Source organism: Pempheris klunzingeri, chromosome 24 (assembly GCF_042242105.1).
Source record: "Pempheris klunzingeri isolate RE-2024b chromosome 24, fPemKlu1.hap1, whole genome shotgun sequence".
Lineage (NCBI taxonomy): Eukaryota > Metazoa > Chordata > Actinopteri > Acropomatiformes > Pempheridae > Pempheris > Pempheris klunzingeri.
In genome coordinates, this window is record NC_092035.1 from 3,813,702 (window position 1) to 3,830,232 (window position 16,531).

The following is a 16,531-nucleotide window of genomic DNA, read 5'->3' on the forward strand; positions in this document are numbered from 1 at the left end:
CACACAAATGCTTCTCTATCAGAAGGGACAGTTGGGCTCCAAGAAATGTTGTTCAGCTAAGTTTCTTAATAGACCTGGCTCTTCCATGTATGTTTGTTCCTGTGTGTGTGTGTGTGTGTGTTTTACCAGGCGGCACAGACTGTTACGGTCTCCGAGACACAGACACAGATGGCTGTGTGACGCATGCAACTCCAATAAACCCAAAAACCCACAGAAACCTAGCAAATGCTGGGGCGGGAGGGGACGGGAGGGGAGGGGAGGGGAGCGGGATTTATCCTCCCAGCAAACAGTTTCATTTGACTCTGAACAGAAGAATTAGGCCAAATGGCTCCAATGCCCATATCAACAACAAAATTGCTTTTTTTTTTTTTTGAGGAGGGCTGGAATTTAGAGCATTCAATCTCTCTGTTACATGTTACACAATCAGGACAGTGTGTCTTCCCCCTCACCCCTCTCAGGGCCCGGCTCAGCGGCCACACCGTGAGCATGAAAGCCATCTAAAACTCATCTGCTTTTGAGCTCATTTTCAGGCACCAACACTGCAAGACAAATGGGCCGTTTTGGGTGCAAACATTACTCACCAACTTGGTCCTGGATGTCGTCAGCCACTCCGGGCACCTTGTAGAGAAGCCCCAGAGACTGGTTCATACGCTCCTCAATCACACGCAGGTGGGTCAGCACCTTTAACACACAAGTACAAATAAAATCAGCTGCTTCAAACAAATATTATGATTTTACTTAGGAAACATGACATGAATTATGATGTGTGCTGGTCCTACCTGAGGTCTGATCTGCGCAGCCTTCTTGGGATCCACCATGCGGACGTGTTCAAAGTGTTTGAGGGTGTGCTGCCTGTCCTTCTGCTCGGCGCGCACATACTTCTTCAACAGGCTGAAGACGTGGCGGGGCTACGAGAGACAGACAGAGAGGAAGCCAGACGGTTGAGAGCAGGAGGAGGACAGGGTGACGTGGAGAACAAACTCTGATGCGGAGGATTGCGAAGTACCCTGGGAGGGTTCTGCTGCAGCGCGGTCAGGTAGCTCTCCAGGGCGAGGCGGCGCCGGTCGTTGAGCAGCGCCTCCACCCGGGCCATGTGGGTCTCCACCAGCTGCTGCCGCTCGCTGGCCGCCTCCTGCTCCAGCGCCTCCACCTTCTCCTGGAAACGCTGCATTCACACACAAAACACAGCATGAGAGTCAATGAAACGCCTCTAAAAAACCAGAGTTGCTCTGCATACGTGCAGCTCGCAGGACCCACCTGGATGACCGCCTTCTTGTCGGCGCGTGGAAGATTCTTTGCTTCCCTCTCAGCCTCCTCCCACTCTCTCATCACCTGAGCATGGGAAAAGGGAGGAAAAACATTAACTACACTTGTCAGTCTACTTGATCTTTCCGCATTTTCCATAACAGGTTGATTTTACAGTCGAGTGAAACGTCTCATTGCTCTTTGTGACATGTATCTGATCTTCCCACGGCTGTCGAAAACCTGACATTATACGTGGCTGTGAAAGGATAACATCTGGGCTACAGGGGGCAAACATCAGATCCTTCGAGTGTGTCTAAAAAAATCCTTTCAGATTGAGTGTTGATACAAGGGTGTTTCTTCTTTTTAAATCATGGGGGTTTACGCGCTTGGTGAAGACAGTAGAAGTCCCAAATGATCGGTTTCTGTTCCCTTTTCGATCGGTGACATCTGCTTTAGAGGAATGACTGTAGTCCTACATCTGTTTCATCCCCTCTGACTCACTGGGTGGATTCCTTTAACTCAGCCCAGGTTTTTACCAAAGACATGACCTAACAGCATCTGTAAGGGGGAAGTCAGCTGTGTGAAATCAGATTGGCCTGTAGCAACCAACACAAAACAGAGACCGCAGAGGCGCACAAACTCTGGCGAAAAAAAAAAGGGCGCTTTTAGAGCCACACAAGGTTGTTAGTGTTCTTGTCTGGAGCTTTAAAAACTGTGACATTGCTGCCGACCATCTGGCTCTCTTCCGGAGAGCGAGCCGGTTGATTAAAGAATACAATTAAAGTTGAATTAGCTCGGTCGGCTCACCCGGGAGGGATTAACAAACGCACCTATTCGTTTTCCTTGACACACCTTTTCTCCCTCCATTTTCTATTCATAGAATATCTTTGTCCTCTCCCTGCAACAAAGAAAATCCTCTCTGTTCTCCCTGCTTAGCTACAGTTACTCGTGTGTATGTGGTGACTGCTGATCAGCTTTCAGTCTACTGAACTTAAAAACATATAAAATCCTTCTTTAGTCCCTTTCACCTGCAGTACCTGGGACATCCTCTCACGGTGCTTCGCCTCAAGGCTCTCTTTGGCCTTCTGGAAGTGAGCGTGCTCGTTTTCGTCTGCGGGCGTCTCCAGGTAGTGGTCCACGGCGTCGGGGGAGCTGGGCGTGGCTGTGGGTACTGCGTGAAAATGGAGGTGGGGAGAGAAAAAGAGGAGGCAGGCAGGTGAGAGGACTTTCCGGTGAGGCGTCTCTTTATTGCACACTCTAATCTAGTGGATCAGTCCCAGGCTGTGTTGCCTCGGCGCACACAAAACACAGAGTCCGAAATGGGTTAATAGGGTTAGTAGGAGATCGGGAGAGACAGAAAACAAGATAGTAGCCGTAGCCGCAAGCCAGTACCCTCCAAAAGCAAACAAGTGGATGCCTCAGATAACCCGCAGTCCTTTGTAGAAGACAGACAAAACCCCTCTCTCACTTATATAACTTAATTCAGAGCAGAACTCACCCTGTGGGCTCAGACTGTGGCCGACTCAGCGGCGAGAAATAGAAATAGACCACATATTGCGTGAAAACCTGGATTTAATCAGTGGAAAGTTCATCATCTTTCACAAGTGTGCTATTGGTGTGTGTGTGTGTGTGTGTGTGTGTGTGCGCGCAAACGCGTGAAGGTCGCTCGTCATGTGAAATTGGTTATGTCTGATGGGAGCGCATGACTGCACAGGACACAAAAAACATCGGGGAGATGTTACTCACTTTGACCTGAGCCTTTATTCCTCCAAATCATTTAAACGATCGGTTCACCCAAATGACAAAAAAGCATTTTTCCCACCAGGCGGATAGTGCTGGTTTTATTTATCCAGGTTTAGAGATATCTGTCTGTGATATTAACTCCACTACAATGCACTCTCAACACTTTTCAAAGGGGCCATTCCTTTGGTGGAAAGTAATTCCAGTGAAATCTGATCAGGACTGTAGATTATCCAGAGCAACAGGAACGTTTCTGAGTGAATAAAACTGTCTGCATGGTTTGATGACACTAGAGCATAGTGAGAGTGCTCTTTTTTGTAATTGGATGAACTGACCCTTTAACTAGAGTGCACTGTACTTAAAGTGGTAATCCACTAATTCCTTGTTTATTTCCATATTCAAATGTCCTTTTATTGTTGCTGCTGAATTGAGCATTTGCTGTTGTAGGGTTTCTAGGCTGTGCATTTTCAATAATCAAGGACTTTGTTTCCTTAGAAATCCCCTATTAGCTACCTAGCACACTACATTACCTTTGCACTATTTTATTTGAGTGCCCAGAAGTGCATACAAAGTCCCCTATAAATTCCCATGCTGTATCCATAGCATGTGCATAACTTCCTGCTGTTTGGGGGCAACGCCTGGGTTTTTACAGACAAACTGCTGTTGTTGCTGTCCCAGATATAAAGTGCATCACCTCTAAGTGCTGAAGGACTTTCTCCAAGTACAATCTTTGAGAATTGTCAAAGCTTTCATTAACTGGACAAACACAAGATCAATATTTTGTAAGACCAAATGCTCACAGAGAACAAAGACACAAAAAAGACGCTTGTTAGGATGAAAAGGACTTGGGTTATTGCTGTAATTATCATATGTTTTCTATGTACAAAAAGCTGCCATTAGAAAAAATACCAGACTTAATTGACCACACAAGCGAGTACAGTGTGTGTGTGACTGTGTGTGTGACTGTGGTCTTGTGTGCTAGCGTGGAGAAGGGAAAGAAAACACTGCAGCACTTTCTCACCTCCAATATGCTCAGCAGAGCAGAAATCCCACACCAAAACACACAAGCACTCTCACACCGAAACACAGACACACACCTAAACACACGCACACACAAACTGTGGATAAAATTAGATCAAATGTAGGGAGATGGAGATAGCATGACTCCATTTTGCTGCAGGGCAGATCATGCACTTCGTGACTGAGATGCGCACACGCACACACACACACACACACCAGCCACGGTCACTGAACCTTACACAACACTGAAATCAGCATCAGAGCCAAACACTTAAACCGCCTTCCCCTCCTCATCTATGACACACAGCCACCCTTTGCACACACACACACACACACACACACACACACACACAGACAGACCAACACAACACAACCACACACACACACACACACAGACACAGACACAGTCTCCTGGCTGTGTAAAAAATGGCAGGGGAAAATAAGATGGCAATCCAGGAGTGAGTTACTATTTGAAATCTGAATTTGAAGTGTGGGACTGAATCATGTCTCATTCAGCAGGAAGTAGCAGGAAATCATATCATTATTCAAAAATCCTAATAACTAAATATATCAACATGGTGTGAAAATCATCCAGCAATCCTCCTCACTATCAGAGTCACTGCTGACAATCCATCGTCGTCGTGCTGTAGAGGGCAGGTGTGTGTGTGTGTGTGTGTGTGTGTGATGACGTAGTGATGAGTTTCTCTCTCACCACATCCTAGGAAACGCCTCACATTTTCAAAACTGCAGCGGGGCGATTTGGCATCTGATTTAAGTGAATGTAATGAGTTAACCAGAGCTTATTTCCTCCGTGGATAGGAGGGCGGTATAATGTAAGCAAGGCTGCGATGTGTCGGGGATGTGAGGGATAATATGTGCAGCGAGGTGAGGATTATTGCAAAATGATTCCTGCCTGGATGATTTTACAGCTCGTATTCATGTTAAAGTAATATGTAAGATGATGCCCGTGAAATTGCTGTAATCTTAGAAATTACAGTAGTTATCATACATGCTCTATAGGGAAACAGCGCTGTAACCATGGCAACGTAAAGGCAAATCTACTGCCTCTGCAGCAAATTATACATACAAATGAATCCTCTGTGTCTGACTTGTTTTGTAGGAGAATACAGTTTTTGGCACCTTGTTTCACTACTTAATTTGAGTTGAAATCGATTGATTCAACTTTAATTTCAGAAACGAAGCAGTATCTTTTCTGCGGATTCAGAGAAGCCATGTAGTAATATAGGATTTCTGCTAAGGCACCTCTCCACAGCTTTCCAAACAACACCTGGTCCAGCATAGCTCAAACTGAAGTGTATTGCAAAATGTAAATGTCACAGAACATCTGTCTTGGAGGCTGTAAGGATCCGCAAAGGATTACAGTAAAGGTAAAATCTGTTTTTAGTGCAAACACATTTATTTGTCTGACGGACACACACAGAGACGGTGGGGGAAAAGCAAAGGTTAGCTAGGAAATGGAGCTGACACGTCTAGAAGAGAAGCACACCAAGCGAGAAACTTTTGAGCAGCTGTTAATATCTGGCAGCTAGTGGACAGCTTGGAGAGGCGGCGGCTAAAACTGAGGGTTAGAGACACACCAGAGATGAAAGCGACTGGCGCTCAGGCCAGAGAGCCGACTGCCGGCAGGACTTACTGACGCTGCTGCAGACAGACAGGCAGTACTCCTCTGACTCAAAGTTATTCCTGTTGCCTCCGCAGCCGCCGTAGATAAACTGAGCACAGTGGCCCTCCTGGCGGTCAAAGTACCAGCGGGCCAGCATGGCCCGGCACGGACCAGTCTCTGGATTGGCCCAGCACACATCTTGGAGGACACACACACGCACTTGTCATCATACATGAAGCAGTACACCAGACACCATGTGAGTGTGTCATCTATGTGTCGAAACGTGTGCTCAGCTAGAAAATAAGCCACTTTGAGGACACATTTTAAAAATAAATGACTTCATGTCACATAACAGGGCATGTGGAGAAGGTTTAAACATTATTAATGCTACTTGGAATTGAATTGAAGTGTAATTTAACCCTAAAATGAAGAAACAAAGCTGGGCCCACCGATTCTGATTCTAATGGAACGTGGCTAATGGAGGCTATGAAATGATAAATGAGCACAATAAGAACACTGACAGCAGGAAATTAATTGACGAGGAACACGAAGTTCAATTGTGTTTAGCAAAGCATAGCAAATGTAGGGAAAAACATTTTTTATGTGGTGCTAATAAGCTTGTTCCACATCAGTCTAAATGTAAAGAAACTGGTCATCTGATTACTGTATTTAAGATGTTAGCTAGTTGGTCTAAAAGCCTCCAGATTCCTGATGATGAAAACAAAAATATGAAGACTATCTTTAACATAAAATGAGAGTCAAAACTAGACGCACACACTACTCACCCCTCACAACCTCTTCCACAGACTCTGTGGTGGTGGTGGTGGTGGTCGTCATGGCAACGTTGGTGGTGGGCTCGTCGGCATCATCGTTGTCGTCGAGCGTGTCCACGATGTCGTCGTCTCCCTCCTCCTCCTCCTCGTCCGCAGCTGCGTCTTCGTCCTCCTCTCCGTCGCCATCCTGGTCGTTGTCGAGCGCGTCCTCGTCCTCCGCCTCTTCCTCGTCATATTCCTCCGCCACCTCCTCCTCCTCTTCCTCCTCCTCCTCCTCCTCTACTACAGATGGCCTGGTCTCCTCTTGCTGCTCCACTGGCTCTGGCTCCCGCACCATGCTGGGAGAGGAGGAAGGGGGGACAGGGACGGGGGGAGGAGGGAAGGAGAGGGAGAAAAATGAAGGTGAGGGAGGGACAGAGTGAAGACATATGGAGAGAGCAAAGAAGGATGAGGAAATGAGGGAGGCGAGGAGGATGAATGGGGAGGAGGGAAGGACGGAGTCATTAATGTGTAACCAGCCTGCAGTTTGCTTCCAAGGAGAGAAATTTTATCCTCGTGGTAATGTTGAAAATGAGAGTGGCCGTATCTATGAACATCTGAGCGCTGATGTATTACTCTGCTGCTGCCTTGTCCTCATTTATCTGTGTGTGTGTGTGTGTGTGTGTGTGTGTGTACCTGTTGTCAGAGTAGTCAGTCTCTGCTCCACCCCACCAGACATCAGAGTCATCCGCATCCTGTTCTGCGCTGTCGGCGTCACGCTCCGCCTCCGCGGGACAGCACACAAACTCCACTCCTCGGAAACGGTCGATGCCGCACGGCAACAGCATCCCGTAGTCGTGGAGGTTCATGGTGCGGTCTCCACACGACTGCGGAGGCACAGAGGGAGGAAGGTGCAGACGAAGAACAGATCAGAACCTGTCCCTGCTGGTCATTATGATGGTGTAGGTGTGTGTGTGTGTGTGTCCTCACCTCCTTGGCGACGGTGTGCCAGTGCAGGTGGCTCTCACACTGGTCCATGCGCTCCTGGTGCAGGAACTTGCACTTGTCAGGGACGAGCAGGGCATCACTCACAAACTCTCCCACTGCAGCACAGACAATATCCATATTTATAATCCACACACAACGGGCAGCTTAAGCACAGCCCTCTGACTGACTGAAGACACAGCTCAGCGCTGATAACTCCCATACACCCAAGCGTAGCTGACACTAACTCCTTAGTTGCTATGGTAACTCTAGTAGTAACCAGAGTGAGATAGTGATCTTTCTGTTCCTCCTGCTTTTAATTTCTAAAAATGAATTCTTTCTTTCTAGAAATGCTTGCCCGCAAGCAGTAAAACTGTACAGTGGTAAAAAAACAACAACAAACATATATGAGACTCACCGAGGCAGCGGTAGGGCACCACGATGTGCATGTGACTGCGACACTGCTTGCGGCCCTTCTTGCACCAGTTCTGGATGCTGACTGGCTGGTTGGCCTCCACCACATTGGTAATCTGGAGCTCTGGGTACACCTACACACACACAGTATTGTATATGATAACGGCGTCACAACACAACAAAGAGAGAGTACAGTAGGTTCTCCTTACACACCGGGATAGTTCTGACCAGTTTCTACTCTCACACTGTCAGGTTTGAATGTTCTTCCTCAATACAATATCATTACTCTTTGTTAACACATTCTGCTCCCTTATGTGGGTAAACATATCTCAATCTCCACATTACTGCAGTGTTCCCTGATGCTGTTTCTTGGCAGACTCCGCTGTGTTTACCTCTATGTTCCCCTCAGCCTCCTATATGACATCTGCCTCTGCATAATGTTCTGAGTCGACATGTCATCCCTCTCCAAATACCTCTCCCCTCGTTCATTTTTATGACACTTCCTTTCCCCACTTCTGTACCCTCATGCCTCTCCGGATACAGATAATAACTCCACAACCTTCTTGGTTCCTTGTCACTCTCGCGTTTGGCAAATCGGCTCCTCCGTTCAGCTTTGGCTATGAAAACTCTCAAGTTCTCCATATCTCTATTTTTCGTTTTGCTATTTGAAGTTCAAAATATGAAAAACTGGGACTGCGCCTTTGTTTGTTCTGGATTTGTCATCAGCGGTGACGATGGAGAGAAGAGCTTATCGACTCCTTTGAGTCTGTCTTACATGCTTTTCAGAGAAATCTCATTATGCATCACCTCCTCTTATCAGACAACTTTTCTTACACAGAGCATTTATGCAGAGATAGCATACAGTACGCGGCTGAGTTAATCCCCAAAGCAGTGCAGCAGTGGTTGGAGGAGACTGCAGCAACTGAAAAATCACACTTTTAGTCATCTCAACAGTCAGTTTATGGATATCAGCCATCAGGGTTTAAAGCTACAGTTTTCTTTGGCCAATTGTGTTCCTGTGTTAGGTGTGGTTAGCTTCACAGAGCCCAATCAGTGGCCATCCAGCTTCTAAAGTAAAGTCACATGGACTTAAGCAGCTTGTTTATGGAGCAGAGTTTTGCCACCATGTCACCCTGCCAAATTGGGGATTTTGGCTGACAAAAACAAATCTGCTTGCAGACTATTCTCTCAAACCAGTACGAACAAATACCTCAGTCTGCCTCTAATATCTGCCTCCATAATAGTTTCATGTATTTAGTTCACATCAACGACATTTGAAAATTCATTTGCCCAAACATACCAAAATAAAACTGTAAATCTGCGAGAAAATGAAAAAATAAACACAGACAGTCCAATCTTGCTTCTTGTGAACTCCCCATCTCAATAAAGTAGCTGCTCCATCATTGTAATTTGCTCTGAGAGAGTCGGCTTAATGGCTGAAATGCAAATTATCCGACCCAAAAATCCAACTAAAATGTCACAACCATAAAAATTTATCATCTGGGCTTATTGCTCACTCAGAAAAAATAAACACTAGGTAATTACAGTTTAAGTATTCCATATATCATGGTGCACGTGGCCAAATGAGAGCCATTTTCCAGGCATGACAGGCAATGAAAAAGATGATTAAAAATGGTCTGGGAGGAAATGACATCTCTAATCTCTCTTGGAAAAATACACTGAAATTTTACCTGTTATTATTTTCTATTCTATAACTATAACCCCCACCCTGCTTCCCCTTTAGGCTGAGACCTTTTACTACAGTACATACAATATAGATTCATATCAGCTTTAATGGGTGGATTAATTGATTCCACAGGGGAAACAAACGCTTGTGCACATAAAACAGAAGGTGAGCAGGTTCTGTTAAGTCAAACAGCCCCCCCTACACCCCCGCACATTGTACCTCCTGGCAGTACTGCAGGATGCCCTCCTTGGTGCCGATGCAGCTCTTGGTGCCCGAGGGGTCTGACTCCCACTTGCCGCTCTGCACATTAATGTGCATGTTGAGTTTACCGCAGAACATGGCCACCTGGGGCTCCGCCAACAGACCCATAGAAACATCTGTAGGCACCTGGAGGAGGGGAGAGACAGACGAGAGGGAGAGAGAGATTTAATGAGATATACCACTCAAGTTAAACTCCTTGAGCACTTGCGCTGAAAAATGCGAGACGGATGCAATTAAATTTTATTACTTGGGTAGAGGGGAGGGGGCCGGGAGAGGAGAGGAGATTAGCGCGTTAGATGAAAAGTAAGATGAGGTGAGCTGGTTTAAGATGAGAGGAGCAGGGGAGAAGAAGAGGAAAAGCAAAGATGAGGAGTCAGCGAAAGGAGGGTGAGAACAAATTTCCTTTTGCCGTTTTCAGTTTGATTTCTGTGGTCCTATAATCAAACTCTTAACCATGACAGTGCGAGCACCACGCTCAGCGCCTCTGTTCATATCTGCTGTCGGGGGCTGTCAAATGTACAAAAGACCTTGCTGAGAAACGCTGGAAAAGCTGAGCAGAGTGAAGGCAGAAACCTGATGGACACAAAAATCAATAGCTTTAGAGGAATAAATTGCCTCAAACAACAGGCCTGGACCGATCCAATACAGCCTCTGTTTGTCTGTGATGTTCATGCACAGGCACACACACCCACTCAGCTGCCCTTTGTAATACCATTTATGGGAATGGTGTACATATCTCTGTGTCCATGCAGGCTTTTTTTTTGAGCTTTTCCAGGACAGTATAGTGTTTATATAACCCTCTGTTGATTCATTTTGAGTTCACTTCTCTCTCTTAGTGCACATAGTGAGAGCAAGGGCAGGTTAGCTGGGAGGGCAAAGGGATTGTGTGTGTGTGTATGTGTGTGTGTGTGTAACTGTGTGTGACAGAGAAAGTCCACCTTTGGCATGACCGTATTAATTTTTGTGTTAATTTACACTCCTGCGTGTTGGTTTGTGCCTCTGTGTGTGTGTGTGTGGCATCGCTGTCAGCTCGCATAAGGAGGTTTTGTGCTGAAGTTCCCTCAGGAGAGGAGGTGCAGACAAACCACTGAATGTCTGCATTGTACTGGCAAATGAGCTAGAACAAAATGGGAGGGAACAAGGGGGGGAAAAAAGAGAAGGAGACCGAGGGAGGGAGGAGAGGGACTGTTGCCATTGTGTGCTCCCTAATCTTGTTAATGGTTTTGAAGGCCCTGGCAGGCAAACAAATGTTGTTTTGTGAGATGGATAGCATATTTTTTCCTCCAGAGTTGATTCTCTCCAAGCAGCCGGGGGCCTGAGCCTCTGCGAATAAGAAAATAGCTGGTGGGGGCCGTCAATTTGGATTAATCTGAAGCTGAAAACTCACATTTGTGGATCGATTTTGGAGGCATCTTTCTGGTGTACTGGTGGAAAGATGAACTCTATCAGCTTTCATTAGATTCCATTTATACACACTGACTGTATTTACACACTCGGCAGAGGAGGAAGACGGAGCTCTCTGGGGCTGTTGGTTCTTTTTCTATTTCACAGAACAGAAAGCTTCCCAGGTACACACACACACACACACACACACACACACACACTGTAACTGCAATAAAACCAACACCTGTGCAATGTACAGCAATCCAATGTGATTACATACCAGAAGATTGTAATGATGGGTTGTGCTGTATGTGTGTGTATGTGTGTGTGTGTGTGCTAATTCAGATTAAGCGGTGCTGTTTTACTGTGTTACATAATATTTTGGTGCACCTAATATTTCGTCCAGCCTCCAAAGGTGAGAGCAACATGAACTACACTGCATTATAGGTAATGACTTTGTAACTGTATCCCTGTAGCATCTTCTTCTTTTATACAGTAAGTACCGGCAGGAGCCAGTTATGTGATTGGCTGTCAACTCATTTAGGCCAACGTGACAGCCAATCACAAAACGGGCTCTGTCCTGGCTCCCCTGATCGACTTTTAGATGAGACACTTTGAGCCTCACACAGTAAAATGATTACAGTAGTGTTGAGGTGGTGAACGGGCTGCACTTATACAGTGTCTTTCTAGTCTTTTACACTACAGTCACATTGTTGTCCTGCTTACTAAAGCCTTTAAAAGAAGCAATTCCAACATGTGTGAATTTAAGTGTAAAGTTTATTTGTATGACAACCCTGGAGCGGTGAGAAAGCACTACCATTTCTGCTTCTTTATGAATAGAGGGAGCAGCTGTCAGAATAAGAGTGCATTAATGTGTTCTTGGAGGTCCGACTACTGGCTGCAGTCAAACGGGGGTCAAAGCGGCACACACGCAGCTCAGGTTACACTTCCCCCCGGGTCAAATGTCCACCAACAAAGTTCACGCACCTCAGGGGCCAGCATGATGATCCGTGAACTGGAGCAGCACGGAAATGGGTAAATCCCTCACACGCTAACTTACGCACACAAGTAGGTACAATCCCCTCTTGCCCCCAGCGCCCCTCAGCTGCAACACATGGCAACTTAACACTGGTGGCCATCAGTCTTGACACAGGGCCATCTGCAGGGTTATTTAGGGGTCTGTCGCTTGATTCCCACACTACCATCTGTGAGTGAGTAGATCAAATCCCATCTTGCTCATTAATAGTAAAACCCAAGGCAAACTACGAGTAGAAAGTTTTCAAATAATCTTTAAAAAGTCATTTGCATGTGTGCTATCTTTTAATTAACTCACTTTCTGGGTGCCCAGTTTCATTTTGACCTTATCTGCCCCCCCTCTGGCCTCTCCCTGTTCCTTAGTGAAGGAGATAAACCAGCTTCCTCTTTGCTTGAGGCATAGGTAGGCAAATCTGTGCCAACTGCTCGCTGACATTCAAATTCTTTGTGTCATCCTCCTTTGGCTGGCAAATCAAGCCCTCGCCAATCGCTCTCTCTTCTCCTTCCTGCCCCTCAGCCACTGCTATCTCCCCACCGCTCTGGCTTCTGCAGGAGGAGAGGGGTGGGGGTCGGCCAAGCCTTCGCTACAAGCTTATAAATCAGCGTCCCAGGATGATGGCGGAGGCAGGAGCGGGAGGAGAAAGTCAGAGAAAGAACAATAACCACAATGGCGAGCGACGGGGAGAGATTGCAGAGCAGATGAATTGGACAATAAGCCTTGGGGCTCAAGCAGAAGGCCAAGCGCTCTGTAAAATAGAGAGGATGTGGGGATGCAGGGCCAGAGATGGAGGCTGAAGGAAATTGGGGGAAAGCTTAATAAAGAAAGCGATAGGAATTTACAGCTACGCAAAAATCATGAAAGATCCTCCTGGCAAACAGAAACGCCACTGATTATACTGTGTACAGAAATAATCACGGCGCTCCCTTTCTACTACTTCAAACGGCTGGAGAAGTAAGGGATTGCATACAATTAGCATTGTTCAAATCCTCCCTGTAAAGAAAAGATAAGAACAGTAAGAGAAACCGGTTTGTTTTTTGGTTTCTTTTGGCAACGCTGAGAAGCTAGAATCTACCCTGAGCAGGCGACAGATGGAGTGAAAGAAAGGCAGACTGACAAATGGAGGGACGGCAGAGTGGTGTTAGACAAATGTATATTAGGGTGAGGAGATACGAGGCTTCCCTCCTTCTCCTTCTCCATCTCTCTGTCTTTATCCCGTCTCAGCTCGGGTTCATGGTTCTGCCAGTCTGCCAGCCGGTCATCCTGCAGGGAGGGGAGGGGAGGGAGCAGTAATCTGGGCACTGAGGATTAGGACAACAGCCTGGTCAGGAGAAATATCCCCCTTTGGTCTCAATCTGGTATGATAGCCGTCACCGTAGCGACAGGGAATAAGCCATGGGAAAGGAGGCTGATGCTTTATAGGCCTGACCCCAAGAAGATAGTTCAATTAAAGTGAGCAGAAAGCCCAGTCACATGTGGCCTAGCGTGCTAATTCTCTCCCAAAAGAAATTACAAGTAATGTGACCAAAGTCATCCATCAAAAATGTTTTCCAGCTTCTTGTTTGTATTAAACAAAAATCAGAGCAACAGACCAAAAAGGCCGCAGTCGAGGAAGCTCGTAACAAACTCCTCAGTAAAGAGAATTGTAGGGTAAAATCGGCGCCTGCGTTTTTATTTGCAGAACACAGACGACGTTGGGTCCAAAATAAAGTCAGTCAGGGAAAGAAAATACAGACTTAAGCTGCTGGGGCTGCTGACCCATATGGAACCACAAAATTAAGTTGCACATAGCCCATGTCCAAGTTGTTAAAGCTGGGCATGCGATGTTGGTTTCTAAACTCTACAAAACATTCAACATCCCCGGAATAATTTGAGGATGAAATGGAAGTCGTTTTGCCCCGAGGGAGGCATATAAAAGAAAGACAAACACACACAGACAAACCAATAATCTAATAATGTAATGCAATAACATACAAGTTTGTAGTAGTAAAGCGATTAAAGTGAGATTATTCACCACTGCAATTTGATAGAGTGGTTTTCTAACCCAAGGAGGTTTATGATGAGGGAGACAAGCTCACTGCAGCAGTCCACATGTGTGAGCGACAGTGTGTGTGTGTGTGTGTGTGTGTGTGTGTGTGTGTGTGTGTGTGTGTGTGTGTGTGTGTGTGTGTGTGTGATTTTGTTACACCGCAATACAAATCACAGTTCCCATCTCAGACAGGTGACCCATTTCCAGAGCTGGAAAAACCACGACCCAAATCACATCCGGGAAAACCTTAGACAGATGCAACGTGATCTTTGTGTCTTCATCCCGTGCCTGGCTGTCATGTGTTCTGCCTTAAAGGATCATTTAGCTTTATTACCAGGTCGTAGCCTTGTATTGTTCAGGCGGCTTAATGAAGTGGTTTAGATCGGTGCTGATGTTCAACTAATGAATCGTTTGATTAATCGTCCGGTTACTTTTCAAGTTCCAGCGTCTGAACTATGAGGATTTCCTGTTTTCTTTGTATTACATTACACTGAATATCTTTCATTTAAAACACATTGATGAAACAAGTATTTTATTTTATAATCAATTAACCAGAGCCTAAGGTCAGATCATCTTGCTTCTCATGATTCTTGCTCCCTGTTCTTAGAAATGACCTTAGAGAGTACAGTGTTATCATACCTGGCAGAAATCAGACTACAGTGATGATCATTCTGTAGAAGCTCGTCTCCCCATTGACTATGAGAGGAAACACCAACACCAGTGCTCAAAATATTCTGCCATGAAAACATTTAATAGTTGGAATTTCAGCCCGAAGGCATTCTCATCGATGTGTGCAACTGCACAGCACTCCACATGTGTGGGACTTTGTAGGACATAATAACTCGTCTTCCCCCTTTATGTAAATTGCCGAAGCATTCCCATCTCAGAGTCATTGTGTGTGGTATAATGTACTGATGTGTGTGAACGATCGCGTTCACGGCTGCCAAATTCATAGATGTGATCAGCAACACTAAAAAGCAGGAAAAGGTTTTATTACCCATTAGATGTAAATGAGGGGCTGTCAGAAAGGGAAATATTGCATCTCACGCTTCCAAACTGCAAATAAGTCCGTCCTTACACACACACGCGCGCCATGTATCTTCTCGCTCACACAGACGCTGAGAAACAGTTTAATGTTTTCCAGTGCACAGCACACACACACACACACACATAATCTTTGAAGTGTCCCCATGGGTGCTCGTCCTACGGTGCTATTAATTGTACAGTCTTATCTGAGTGGCCCAGGCCTGCCATGGGGAGTTGGGTGAAGGTGGTGGAAGCGGGGTGGGGGGATAAGGGGGGGAGGGTGTCTTAGATCAGCTCTCATCCCAGGGGGAGACTCCCTGGAGAGCAAGATGTGTCACAGGAGCTTTACACACACACACACACACTCTCTGACTCTCTCTCTCTTTGGCACACATCTTTGGCTACGTCCAAGCTAGTAGCTAACAAGACAAGGCTTTATTGTCCAGTCTGGGACATAATGTACCACACCCCAGATAATGTCCACCGCTGGGTGTTGAAGATGGTTAACAGCGGCTCAGATACACAGTCGCTGTGAAGAGGAACAAAGAGAAGGCGTCTCCTATAACACAATGCAAATAAAGATGTAATTGTGTTATCCTTGGTAGCCTTCAAACGTTTATGACCGGGATAAGGCATCGTGTAATATAATAAACTTAGATTGCTTTCCTTTGAGTCATTAATCAATCACTTGTGGTGGACGGGAGCAGAAGCGCGGCTGTCTGCGGGTTGTTTACAAGGATGCATCGCTGTGGGAATTTGCTCGCTGAGCTTGGGAGGATATGTGACGGCTGAATTAGATAAGACTGGCGAGGTGACAGAAACACTCTCGCACACAGCGACGGCGCTTTTGCACAAGGCGCGTGCACGTCCACACACACACACACACACACGCGCACTCCACAGTCACCTTGGCCGGCCCTGCTGTTACTTGAACCCCTCAGATCTTCTTTGACTGGACTTTAAGTGTGTGTGTAACGTTATCCGCGCCTGATGTTTGGGAAGCAGATCTAGTGGGTAGTGTGTGTCGCTGATTACCGGGCAGACAGGCCCTCTTCCCTTCGCCAAAAGTTCAATGAAAGACCGGACGTAAAACCAGACAGACTGCCTTCATCAAAAAAATAAACAAACACCGGGGGAAAAACAGAAGCACTGGCTTGGAAATGTGGAAGATAAAAATAAAAAACTGGGTGTGGGATTGATTGCCTGGCGCATCCTCTGAGCAGCGCTGCCAAGGCTTCAGGCTGACTTGAATCAGGTTATGATGAATCCCGAGCACCTCAAGAAACTCAGACTGCATCGCATTATGTTCATTAAATCAATAGACCCAATGCAG

At 46.2% G+C, this 16,531-nt stretch overlaps 1 protein-coding gene across 2 annotated transcripts in view; it reads right to left on the reverse strand.

Moving 5' to 3' along the window:
- The window catches only part of appa (amyloid beta (A4) precursor protein a), a 32,132-nt gene that overhangs the window by 7,146 nt on the left and 8,455 nt on the right, over positions 1-16,531 (reverse strand). The window contains exons 2-12 of one of the 2 annotated variants that reach the window (XM_070855349.1): positions 9,686-9,853; positions 7,784-7,913; positions 7,372-7,484; positions 7,078-7,268; positions 6,415-6,740; positions 5,660-5,827; positions 2,283-2,416; positions 1,258-1,332; positions 1,007-1,165; positions 780-908; positions 582-681 (exon numbers count right to left, since the gene is read on the reverse strand). In XM_070855349.1, the coding sequence (XP_070711450.1) occupies positions 582-681; positions 780-908; positions 1,007-1,165; positions 1,258-1,332; positions 2,283-2,416; positions 5,660-5,827; positions 6,415-6,740; positions 7,078-7,268; positions 7,372-7,484; positions 7,784-7,913; positions 9,686-9,853 (1,693 nt within the window). The remainder of the gene's footprint in view (positions 1-581; positions 682-779; positions 909-1,006; positions 1,166-1,257; positions 1,333-2,282; positions 2,417-5,659; positions 5,828-6,414; positions 6,741-7,077; positions 7,269-7,371; positions 7,485-7,783; positions 7,914-9,685; positions 9,854-16,531) is intronic. The other variant, XM_070855351.1, reaches the window with a different exon arrangement.